The sequence below is a fragment of the Thunnus thynnus genome, chromosome 21 (genome assembly GCF_963924715.1).
Source record: "Thunnus thynnus chromosome 21, fThuThy2.1, whole genome shotgun sequence".
Lineage (NCBI taxonomy): Eukaryota > Metazoa > Chordata > Actinopteri > Scombriformes > Scombridae > Thunnus > Thunnus thynnus.
The window spans coordinates 1,522,057-1,535,590 of record NC_089537.1 but is presented as its reverse complement, the minus strand read 5'-3'; the positions used below and the strand labels follow the sequence as shown (position 1 = coordinate 1,535,590).

General features: G+C 39.4%; 1 protein-coding gene across 3 annotated transcripts in view; it reads left to right on the top strand.

The window, feature by feature from the left end:
* The window catches only part of sugct (succinyl-CoA:glutarate-CoA transferase), a 118,309-nt gene that overhangs the window by 13,674 nt on the left and 91,101 nt on the right, over positions 1-13,534 (top strand). For all 3 annotated transcript variants that reach the window (XM_067578248.1, XM_067578249.1, XM_067578250.1), the window contains exons 7-9: positions 3,003-3,094; positions 4,979-5,122; positions 11,563-11,658. In XM_067578248.1, coding sequence (XP_067434349.1) covers positions 3,003-3,094; positions 4,979-5,122; positions 11,563-11,658 — 332 coding nt within the window. The remainder of the gene's footprint in view (positions 1-3,002; positions 3,095-4,978; positions 5,123-11,562; positions 11,659-13,534) is intronic.

The window sequence follows — 13,534 nt, the reverse complement described above, 5'->3', positions numbered from 1 at the left end:
AAACAATAACAAAAGACGGAGTGTGGTGACGGTGTGAAGTAGCAAGGGATCATGGGAGTTGTTGTCTTCGTTGTTAAATAACCAGCTTCACTGGGATAGGATTACTCCAGTGTTCATCGTTCAGGATGTTTTTACCTGCAGAGGTCTCCTCCTCTCCAGAACAAACGGACACGCAGATTAAAATCGTTAAAATACTAATTAAAGCTGTTTCACCTAAAAAAATCAATATTTCTCAGATGATGTTTGGTGACCACTGGACTTCCTGGAGGGGCTGTTAGCCGAGCTGCTGCTAACGTTTGTCCAGTTTATTTCTCTGATAACTTAAGATCCAGACGTCCAATGACTAAAATCCTTCTTCCGGCTAAAAGATATAGTTAAAAACCACCTAAATTTATCATGAAAATGTGGCTTAAAACTGAATAAAAGTCCATTTATAACAGTTTGTGTGGAACAACCACAACGCCGATGTATTATCTTGTATGTGTGTAAGTTACTCTTTGGTAGACGCCATTGTAGCGGACAAACACAGCGCCTCCGTATGCATCTGGTGCGTGTTTACTCTTTGGTAGAGGAGGTATGACGTCATCGTCAGGCGACCAAATGAAACGGTCCGTTACTTTGATTAAATTACAGATTTCTCTGGGTTTGAAAGTTGTTGGAAACATTTATGATAATGTAAGTACACAACTCAACAACATATATAACATAGGTCTAGTTGTTTTTAGACATTTTAATGCAGAATAATTACATATTATGGCTTTAAATGACAACTATTGATTGTTTATTGTTGAACAGGAACAAACATCTTTATTTATTGTCATTGTGTGGAAGGAAATCTTCCATATGGCAGGAATAGCAACGCTGAATAGAGAACTGCTGCACTTACATCTGCGGTGCACAGTGCAAAACAAAACAAGCAGAACAAAATAAGTTGTTTTCCCTTAATGACATGTTGGAGGTGCTCTGGTTCACACAGCGTGCAGTATAAAAAGAGCCTGCAGCTCCTCATGTCGTCATTTTGACTTCATCCTTTCAGTCCCCAGTTTCTCTGCAGCGTCTGTCATTGGACACTCTGCTCAGATATGTCTGTTAGCTAACATTTACTGACTGTTGTCTGAGAGAGATAAGAAAACGCAGCGAGGACTTGATGTAGAGGAGTATTGCGTATTCTGTTCAGGCTCTTTTTGTCTCAAATCTCAAAAGTTGTCTGGGGCACGGAAATTATTGTCGTCCCAGCTTTATCACTCCCACATTTTTGTCTTCCTCCTCCCATCCTTTAGGAAAAAAAAAAAAAAAAAAAAAAAAACTGCATTACCCAGGAGGCCTCATTAAACTGCAGCAGCTGGATGCAGGACTCTTGAAGTGGGCAGATTTACAGCGTGGTTTCATCCTGAGCTGTCTGAAACAGAGCCGGACGCTGCATGGATTAATGTCCTCCCGCAAAATTGTAATTCCTGTCAGTTTTTACTAAAGAGCAAATATTTCTTTCTTTCAGCAGCAGAGAGTTTGTTAAATGGATCAGAAAGCAGATTTCATGACGTGTTTGTGTTGGTCTCGGTGTTGGAGTTTGATCAGGTGGATCAGATTCATGTTTGTGCTTCTTCATAACAAAACACTCTCTGTGTTTTATATTCCTTCAGAGCTGCAACGATCAGCTGAAAACTCATCAACAAATACTTTGATAATAGATGAATTGTGTAATTTTCAAGCAAAAATACTTGATGGATATGAAACTCAAATGTAAGAATTTGCTGCTTTTCTTGGTCTTACGTTAAAGTAAATTGAATATTTTTGAGTTGTGACTGTTTTCTGATCTTTTATAGACCCAACAATTAATCAATGAACTGACAGTATAATTGTGAGCTGCAGCTCTAATTTCCTTCCTTTCCAGACAACCAGAGATAATCCATCACAGTCACTGTTTAGACAACTTTGTTATTTCTACTTTTTGGTTTTTGTGTTGAGTGTTATTATTACTACAATTATTATTACAATGATTACTTTCAGGAATATATCACATTTCATTTCCCATGTCTCACCATAAAAAAAGTTTGTTTCATTTGAAACTTACAACAGCTAATTAAATATAAACACATTTTTATTCTTCTTACTGATGTCATTTGTTCATATTTGTTTAATTATGTGGTAATAAACAGAACAGTGATACAGTCACACAGAATAATCTCTGTTTATCTTCTTATCAGTTTTAATACTTCAGTGACTCTTTAAAGACCTGAAGGTTTCTACTGCAGCAGCGTGTTTTAGTGGTTCGGAGCATTTTTTTCTTTTTTTTATCTTTTTCATTTAATCTTTAATTTTCAGGCGATGGAGCTCCAGCTGCTGAACGTCTGGAGCTCTGCAGGTCTGATGAAGACACTTTGTTGAACAAGCTTGTTTACACTTTTTCTAAAACATTTTTACACACCACACATCTAATCTGTGTATTCAATCCTTATTTGGATGAAAAAAACTTTGAAAATGCTGCAGAGAATTAACTTTTTACTGGTGTGCGGACAGACTTTATGGAAGTTAGTCAGCTGCATGTAATTATAAAGTTTTTCAGGTTTAATTACACAAGTTTAAACATTGTTAAAGTTCATTGCACTGATTTCACTCCATAACTGCACTCGAGTTGTCCACTTTCTGTATTTTATCTGGGCGCGTGATGCAGAGAGCAGTGAACTGTCAGAGTTAAAAGCTGTGTGGGTTCGTCCAGTCAGTGGGCTGGTTATCATTTTAAAAGCATTTATGGGAATGTTTTTGTTGATGTGAAACGAACAGAGTCTGGACTCTTTAGGAAATCAATCTGGTTGTTTAGTCAGAGCGGCAGACTCAACACGCAGCTGGAATGTAGTTTTCCTGGAAGAGGAGACGCCGAAAGGACAACGGTTTGATTCCCTGCTGTGTTTCCTCTCAGGTCAGAGAGAAACCAGCCCACTGGCACAGAGGCAATAATCTGTGTGTGTGTGTGTGTGTGTGTGTGTGTGTGTGTGTGTGTGCAGGTTACGGACAGACCGGTCCTCAGTCTCAGAGTCCAGGATACGACTCCATCGCCTCCGCCGTGTCAGGGATGATGCACATCACCGGGCCCGAGGTCAGAAATATCAATCCATCTGTTGGTCCAACATTTTCCTCCAGAGTGAGACATCACAATAACTGCTTGTTTGACATCTCCTGATCTCTGTCCTGCTCCTCAGAGGATGAACCCTGTGGATTTTATTGACCTCTCCACACTTTTCTCCACTACTCAGTCCCTCCAGGAAAGTGTGATTTTGCAGTCGTAATAGTTAACACAAATACAAGAAATCTCTGCAATATTTGCAACTTTTCTGCATGAAACGTCCAAATCAGCAGATGCTTGTGGTTTGGACCAGTCGTGGCGTTTGGTGTGGCGGTAACTGACGTCATTCAGGTTGAAGATGGACAAATCTCACCTGCCAACAAACATGATGCCATAGACGAACAAAACTGTTCCCAAATGTTCCCAGATGAGGTTTGATTCAGTGAGTCAGAAGAAGACAAGCTGATGTTGGTCAGACATAATCTGCCTCAAACATAAACATCAAACTAGATTTTTATGTTGATGGATTTATTTTATTAGACTGTGGAGGGAAACTGTTTTGTGCCCCCTGTAGAGTCCATTATAGACGACTACAAGGAGAAAACTTCACCGTCATTTATATGACCAAAATCTCATTTCACGATATAGGTCATTTCATATCCTGATAACGATACATATCATGATATAGCACATTTTCTGTAAATTCAATGAATAAATACCTTTCTTAGGTACGAGCTCCTCGTTGGACTCCTCCATGTTTGTTTATGTCGTCTTGCCTTCGTCCTTTGCCTTACATCCGACTGTGCGGAAGAACGGAAACGTCGTTAAATGACGAAAGATATTGCCGTAAAGAGTGTGATTTACGACACCACGATATAAATTATATAACATAAAATGAAACGATATACGTTTTTCTATCGTCAAACGATATATATCGTCATATCGCACAGCCCTACCGTCACCTGAATATGAATAAACCATGTAGGCAAATCACTGATTTATTTATATCATATAATATATGCTGTATAATGGCATTATTGACTGATTTTATTTGCTGCTAATGTTGAGCTGAAGGTTTATTTATTAAAGGTTATAAATGGAACTCAAGTACAGTATTTTCTTGTTTATAGAACTTTGAGTCCTCATGGTTCTCATGTTCATAAAATACATTAAACATTAGAGCTGAAATATAGTTGTTTCTGTGATCTGCAGGATGCTTTTTATCCAAGGAAGTGATTACAAATGACTCTTCATTGGTAGTAATATAAAAAAATCACATTATTTCTTGCAGTTTTTCCCAATTTCCGCAATTTTACCGCAGATAGACCACAAATAGAGCGTATAAAACATCAGAAATTATATTGCAATTTTCAAGAAAAGCCGCTGCAAAATCAAAAACAAAAACGTTTTTGGCTGCAATAATCACACTAAAATACTCCTGCAGGGACTGAATACTGGTAAGACTCTAAGGGGAATTATTCCTAGTCAGTGGAGCCTTTGAACGCACCGAGCCTGTTACTGATTATCGTTAGGGTAGCCAGAATTTTTTGAATTTAGTGGAAAATTAGCTGGCAAATGTAACAGCTGTTCATCTGATTTACACGAAATGCAGTTAAATACTGTTTTGATGTGTGTTGTTGTGCATACCTGGAAAGAAATGGAGTGCAAAATAAAGTGTTTTCTCCTTAAAGAGACAGGAGCTAAAACGGCCTGTTTCAGACAGAGGCTGAACTGAGGGGCTGCATAAAGGACCAGTAGAAGATAAATAAGGAGTTTTTAACTGGAAATCATGTGAAGATATTCCAGTAGAGCCCCAGAATATAAATATAGAGCTGGAAATGTGCTTTGCTTCTAGTCCCATACTTTCTCTTTGCCCCCTCCCCCTCACTTCCCATGATGCTTTGTTTCTGTTGGCAGGATGGGGAGCCAGTGAGGCCGGGAGTCGCCATGACAGACCTGGCGACGGGGCTGTATACACACGGAGCTGTCATGGCCGCCCTGCTGCAAAGACACAAGACGGGAAGAGGAGGTTATATCGACTGCAACCTTCTGTCCTCACAGGTAAAAGCAGAGTGTTTGTGGTTTGTTTTTTGAAACTTTTCTGTATAGTACACTTAACTGAGGATGCAGTGTATTGTGGGATTTCCTGCTGCTCTTAATCAGTGATGGAAAGTAACTCAGTAGATTTACTTAAGTACTCTATTTATGTACAATTGTGAGGTACTTGTACTTTACTTGAGTATTTCCATGTGATGCTACTTTCTACATTTCAGAGGGAAATATTGTACTTTCTACTCCACTACATTTATTTGACAGCTTTAGTTACTTTTCAGATGAAGATTTGACACAATGGATAATATAACAAGCTTTTAAAATACAACACATTGTTAAAGATGAAACCAGTGGTTTCCAACCTTTTTGGCTTTTGACGTCTTACAAAAAGCAGTGTGTAGTCGGGGTCACATTTCACATGTCTATGAGTTGTTAACAGCTCCACCAAATAGTGATTTTTCCCTCTAAACTTCTCACATGCTTTCATTTCAATAAATGTTCAAATGATCCAATATTTCAGCAAAAATCAAAGATTAGAGAAAAAGTCCAAAAACTGAAAACAGATTTGTGTATCAGAACTTTGTGTTTTCTTCTTTCCTCTCCCATTAATCATCTCACCACCCCTCAGATTTATCTGCTGACCCTTTGGAGGGGCCCGACCCCTAGGTTGGGAACCACTGGACATCAGTCAAGCTCATAATACTTATGTACTTTTACTGCAGTAGGATTTTCCATGCAGGACTTTTACTTGTAATGGAGTAATTTAACATTGCATGCAATAAAACAGCAACAATATCCATAAATCTGTACATGTAGTCATGCAAAGCAACACGAGACAGTAAAATATCCAAAACTAAAACAAAGCAATACTGATTATAATCATATTCTGACATATAAAGTTATGCAGACCCACAAGAAGCAATAAAACAAAGATAAAATGCAACAATTATAACATTAATCTGGATAAAATGAACAGGCAGCAGGACAAAAAGTTACACTTTCTGCTTAAAATGCCAAATATAAATAGAAAATATTCTTGTTTCTTCAGGCACATGTGCTGGTTTACAGTGCTGAGTTCAGGGTGTGCTGGTAAATTACACTTCTGTCACTTCCTGTCTGCTTCCTTCCTGATCAACGGGGTGTTTTTGACATTACAGATAAGCAGAAATGTCACTGCAGCTTCTTGTGCTGTTTACAAGCTAATAACGAATCCTGAAGACTTGCAGGTATTTAAACAAGCCGCTGATTTATCCTGAAAAGTCCGAACAGTTTAAAACAGAGTAATCAATATTTCCCTGAATGTTTTTCACTGTTTAAACAAATCAAACGATTCGTAATCCTAAAACCGTCGGGGACACGCAGACGGATGGGATCACATGTCGTGTTGGACTCTGAAGCATTCGAGACACCCAGGGTGCGTTTGATTTGTCGTGTCAGGACGTACTGCCTTTGGGTGACAGTGTTGCTTTAAAAACATGTTTTATGTTTTATATATTCTCATTTTTCAACTTCTTTCGCTGGGAAAAGACGCTGCGACACAACCCAGTTCAGCTCATTTCAAAACTTTATGAGCCTCCGGAGAGAAATTTAGTTCGCAGGCAAAAGTTTAAATAAAAACACAGTTTCCTGTAAGAAATGTTGGTAAAAGCAGCTCCAAGTGTTCATGTTTTCGACTTTGATAGTTAAAAAAAAGTTGTGTAATCATGACAGCAGGCTCATCTCCTCTTTACTCCTCAACAGCAGAGCTTCAAATTCCTCTCTGACATGAATTTGTTACAGCTAAAAAGTTTCAAAAACAAAAAAGTTAAGTGAAAAAATAAAAATCTGACTCTCAAAATGAAAAAAAGCATCATCTCAACCTTAAACTAAATAAGAACAATAATGATTAAAACATTAAATTAAAGGCAAAACTTTATTTTATGTTTCCTTAACATTTCCTAGAAAAGGAGCTGATATGTTTCTGTAAAATCATAGAAAGTTTCCTGGAAAGAACTGGTGCTAATTACAGAGAAAACAGAGACAGTGCTTAATTGGTTTTCCAATTAATTACTGCCCAATTAATGTTACCTAGAGAAGTAAGTTTACTTTCTAGATCAGACGTCACAAAGTGTTTCACAATTAGAAACAAAGCAAAACACATCATTTGTCTACAGGTAAGTGTACATTTAATCATTGTTAATTGTTGTTAATAATTGTTGTGTATGAAGATATTAAAATAAAATTCTGGGCTGTTGGATTTAAAGTTTTTGCAGGCGAGAGATAAATAGATGAATGTAAAAAGTGAAATGCAGGGCTGTGATTGGTTTTGGAGTCTGCGAGGTCTTAATCTCTGCGGTCGGCTCCCAGGGGCTGCTACACATAAAATACCCACAATCCACCTCTCCCCCCCCCCCCTATATCCCATGATACATTCCTGTATGAAGTGCTGCGACCACAGGCACGTCGGCCACAGAGCGGTCGGACTCGGGAGGGAGATGAACAATGCGAGCACACAGCCGCATGTGGATGTGGATCCATGTGGACGGGTTTAAGTTTGAGTTTGGTTTGGCTGTCAGGGGAAATTTAATCATTACAAACCAATCACAGTTGCATCTCTACAAGCCGCCTGCAGGTCCTGAAAACAGCTTTAAACGTCAGGAGAAGCTCCACACCAAAGGCTGAAAAGTCATAAGTCTTTAAGTTCAGCTTTAAATGTCTTAAATTGTTGTGGTTTTGTTGAGGAAATGGCTCAGTCGTACTGAAAAATACCAACTTTTTGAAGATAAGAAGCACTTTGCCAGAGCAGTTCTGTCCTCATGAAGCTTTTTCTCTTGTAAAAGTGAAACATGAAATATCTCCATTAAAGCAGCGCTTAGATCTCACATCGCTGTGACCTCACCGAGGTAATTATTCATTCTGTTAATGAGTCACATGCTTGATCCCTCCTGATTTTCTGTTAATTCTCAGCAGCTCTGCAGATTCATCAGGACTCTGTAAAGATCTTGGAGACATTTGGATGTTACACGAGCTGTCAGGTCATCCTGCAGGTTAAATCATGGATGTATAATAAGAGCTGGATAGGGCGCCGCTGCTCAGCCTTGCAGCCAATTTTTCCCAGTGGCCACTCGCGGTATTGCAGCGCAAAATCCCCCTACGGCCCAAAAAGGATTTTCCTCCATAGACCACCATTATAAAAGTCCTGTTGACAGGACACCTCGAACTGCAAACAACATCAATTATGACTCTTTCTGTTATGAACTTTTGATTCATGGAGGTTTTATGTTTGTAAAACTTTCCTCGAGCCGAGAAAAGCGATTTCATCTGTGACGTCATCACAATGTAAAGTCTATGGGCCGAGCTAGAAACTTTTTTTGGCGTATGCGCCAGGCGAGCAGTTCCTATAGGACTGAATGGGCGCCATTTTTAGTCCGGTATCCAGCTCTTATAATACATCCATGGGTTACACTCTTAGTTCTGATTAACTCTTAAAAAAAATCACTATAAACAGACTGGAAGAAACTAGCTAGCCTAGCAACAGCAAGGCTACAAGCATCCCATGATGCAACACTCTCTTAGCATGTTTTCAGACTTGTGTTTAGTCGGTTCGGTGGGAATCTGGTTGGTTTTCCTCCTTTGTTCAGCTTGTTTGTGCAGATCTTCTTGTCTTTTCTTTTGTTGTCTTGTTTATTTCCTGCAGGGATTTCTGGGTATTGACGGTGTAGCAGTCACGTCAGAGTCTAAACTTATTGTGAACATGGTTGTGATTGTGGCCTTTGTTGGGGTCACGAGTCTTAAAGAGTTTAACAGTCTTTCTAACATTTGGACCTGCCAACATGTAAAAGTCTCTGTGTCTGTTTGTTCTTGTTGTCGAGCTTTGACTCACCACAGCTCGTTATGTGGACGCTTCTTCTCACCACATGAAAGACTTTTTTTTTACAGATTTATCTCCGGATTGTCTTGTAATTTATCTCTTTTAATCTCACGACAGACTGGAAACTGACTGTCAGAGCTGATCTCTGATGCCGACTGACGCTCGGTTCAATACGACTGCAGCGCCTCTTTGTGATGGTGATTCAAAGTCGGAGTTCTTTCACATGTGGTGTCACTGTTCTGTCCTCCTCTGGTCCGCCCAGTGTCTCCCAGCATCAGCTGCATATATATCCTGTTCAGCCTGTAGTTAGAGCGAGAGACGAGGTCCTGTTGTGGTTTAGAGAGTTTAAACAGAGAATAATATCAGTTTCTAACCAGAGCGGAGATTGACGGCACCACCCGTCTGACCGTCAGTCCGTCTCGGCCGTCTATTCTCTGTCATGTCAACATCCTTTTAAAGCGTTACGACCACCTCTGATCCTCTGCTGCTCCTCTTGTCCCTTCTAATCATACGTTTCCATTTCTTCATTTTGCTCTGCTGCTTTCCTGCTCTGTCTCCAACATGTGCTGAGAAAACATTAAGACATGACTCGAATATGACATTAAAGTCAGAAAACAGCATGAAGGCGTCAAAATTCTGTCACCACATCATCGTTTTTAACTGGAAAAAAAAATGATGAAGGTTTTTGATGAAGGTTAGAGTAGATCTGACATCAGCATCACATGAATGTCTTCCTGGTCACGTTTCCTGCACATGAGCTGGAGTCTATAAACACAGACTCACGCTGACTTCACACCAGGTTTGTTTCTCTAAAGCTCTGAGATGGAGATGAAATGTAAGACGAGTAAAACAATGTTTGTTTTGGTTGATAACAAGCTGCACTGACTGATTTTCATGCATTTACACTGAGATCAGTAAAATGCCAATCAAAGGTTCATTTATAAACATAATATTGATTAATTTTATCATTCTTTTAATTTACAAAGGAGTCAGTGTTTTATTGCTCTTTTTATTTGATCCTTATCTGTGACACAGCTTGTAAAGTCGGTTCAGATATGAGCTACAGGCTAATTATTGATTATATTTCTGAAATCTCACTGCTGATGACGGTTTACAGTCCATGTGATGAATTAATGATATGATGATATAAACAGCTGTTCTGCTGTTGGAGAACCTCGCCGCTTCTTCTTCTTCTTTGCTGTTTGTTCATGGACAGGTGTACAGGTGGCTCGTTAAGGGCGTCTTCATCCATTTATGTATAATTGTGGGAGTCACAGTTCCACAATGACTGAGATTTATAAAACAGAACCAATCGTACACACAGCTTCATAAATCTGACTGAAAGAATGCGTCTGTATATTTCTGTCTTTGTGTGAACAACAGTCATCATTAATCCACAGTTTTATGCATTCGGAGCCTGATGTGACTGATTGTGTTCGGTCTGATTTAAGTAAATAACTTTAAAAAAAGTCAAAACTTTCAAACTTTGAGTCAAACATATGAATTTTCTTTTATTTTTAAAACCAATTTTGAGGCATACAAAACACAACAACTGCTCCACAAATGGAAAAAAAGGAAGCACAGCGCTGGTGTAATAAGAAAAACAATATAAAAGTTAATTCTCGTTAGATGGATTTACGTCAGTCATTTGTCCGCAGCTGTTTCTACTTGGGTCCAAATTATATTTGACTCCCAGTTTCCTTCATGTCAGCAGGAAAAGATGAGTCCTTCCATCGATGCACACATATATTCACACCTTCAGAGTTCATTGACTGACGGGGACGTTGCCAAGCAGACATAAAGTGGATTTACTGACTCCTGCTGGGATCTGTTGCTCTACTGATGTTTGTGCAAACGCATGAGTTTTATAAAACATCTGGACTGTCAGATCTGAAGGCAGTTTCTCGCCCGTCATCTGTGACAGATTGTTTGATATTGCAACGCAGATTATTAGTTAAGGCAAAAGATTTAAACATGAATTTACAGAGAAAGTAGATTGTGAAAGCATTTTTCTACTCATTTTCAAATGCACAGATGTCAAACTTCTACCAAGCAACAACTGAACATCCTCATGTTCTCTGATGATTTAAGAGTGATTTTTTTATCCCAGTTATCCCAGTTATCCCAGAGCACATTCCATATAGAGCAGGTCTAGGCTGCACTCTTTACTATATTATTTACAGAGACCCAACATTCCTCCGTGAGCAAGCACTTGGCGACAGCAGCAAGGAAAAATTCCCCTTTGACAGGACGAAACCTCGAGCAGAACCAGCTCTGGGTGGGCGGCCATCTGCCTCGACCGGTTGGGTCGAGAGAGCTGAGAGGAAAGATGGAGATCGCCTCGGAAACAAGACTCAAGGCCAATCTGTTCGCCAACAGTCATGGAAATCCATTTACAGGTTTTCAGCTGCTTGTAAATTCAGCGAGGCGACGTGGCTGAAGGTGAGCGGTTTTGTGGCAGCGGCACCAAGAGCGACAAGAGCAGCGTTGTGGTTTTCTGTGTGACGACTGAACAGCGACCTCCAGCAGCAGCAGGAGCAGCGGGGAGGAAGGAGACGACTGACAGCTCAGATTTAACACCAGCTTCTCTCTCTCTCAGGTTTCCTGTCTCAGCCATATTGCTGCAAACTATCTGAATGCAGGGAAGGAGGCGAGACGCTGGGGGACGGCCCACGAGAGCATCGTACCTTACCAGGTAACCACTGACTCACCAATCCAGTGCTGGAAAGTAATTACGTACTTTTACTCAAATATGGTACTTAAGTACAATTTTGAGGTACTTGTACTTTACTTGAGTATTTCCATGTGATGCTACTTTCTACATTTCAGAGGGAAATATTGTACTTTCTACTCCACTACATTTATTTGACAGCTTTAGTTACTTTTCAGATGCAGATTTGACACAATGGATAATATAACAAGCTTTTAAAATACAACACATTGTTAAAGATGAAACCAGTGGTTTCCAACCTTTTTGTCTTTTGACGTCTTACAAAAAGCAGTGTGTAGTCGGGGTCACATTTCACATGTCTATGAGTTGTTAACAGCTCCACCAAATAGTGATTTTTCCCTCTAAACTTCTCACATGCTTTCATTTCAATAAATGTTCAAATGATCCAATATTTCAGCAAAAATCAAAGATTAGAGAAAAAGTCCAAAAACTGAAAACAGATTTGTGTATCAGAACTTTGTTTTTTCTTCTTTTCTCTCCCATTAATCATCTCACCACCCCTCAGATTTATCTGCTGACCCTTTGGAGGGGCCCGACCCCTAGGTTGGGAACCACTGGACTAAACTAGCTAACTGTATATAAAGTAGTGTAAACTAGCTCCACCTCCAGCAGCTACAACAGTAACATGCTGCTCTAACACTGATGCTTCACTATTAATAATCTAATGATGTCATATATAATAATATATCAGTCAGAGGGACCAAACCACTACTTTTACTGCAATACTTTAACTACATCAAGCTCATAATACTTATGTACTTTTATTCACTTTCATGCAGGACTTTTACTTGTAATGGAGTATTTTTACTTTGCTGTCTTTGTACTTTTACTTAATTAAAGGATGTGAATACTTCCTGTCACTTTCACTTTAAACACATACAGAGGAGAAGAAGGAAACAGAGGAGAAGAGAAGACTTGAGGAGGTCAAACTAAACTAATAACAGCAGATAAAGTCTTATTCTGTACTCATGTTTAGTTCCTCCAGCAGCACGTGTGAAATTTCAAACAAACTACAAAAAAAACCAAAACATTAATAAACCAAAAGTCTTCAGACTGTGATTACATGCTGTGGAGCACATTCTTCACATAAAATGTTTGTCTCATCCGATTATAAAAAAGAATTAAACATTGATAGATGGTTTAAACTACTTTTCCCTGTTATTCACTATGCTTACACTCTTCAAACATGATGCTAGTCTCTCCAGACAGTTGTCAAGCAACACTGACACATCTTCAGCTTTTAAGTTATGTTGAACTTGTTAGCAAACAGTTGCTCCACATCCAGCAGTTACGGAGCAACATCATCATTCACGTGGAGTCGTGTTTCTGTCCACCTGGTGAATGAATGAAGTTGCAGCCGGACAGATAAACGATGAGCTGAAACTCACTATAAAGCTCCGTAAAGCCGAGGGGAGCTTGGATGGATAGCGAGGGCAGTTTAGGAGTTGTGGAAAGTTTTGGAAGGTTGACGTCAGGGTTCAGTGGACTAAGAGAATAGGAGGAGCTGACGATTATATAACAATTAGAGGCAATTAGTGTCAGTGAGTTTGAGTGTTTTAATGTTGGTGTGTCACACTGTCTCCTGTATGGAAGTGATTTCCTGTTCACTCCATCATTATCTCCTCATATATCTCCTCCATCAGTCTTTCTTTTAAACCCTACAGACGACCCCGCTCTCATCAAACCTTTATTTAACTCGTGTCAAAGTGTTGTTTTCTGTACTTCCAGGTATTTATTTTAGTTAAAAGGAAAGAAATCGAGCACTGAAGTGCATCAGATAAATAAAATATCAGTGTTTTTCTGTTCTCCATGCTGGCGCCCCTGTGTGTGTGTGTGTGTG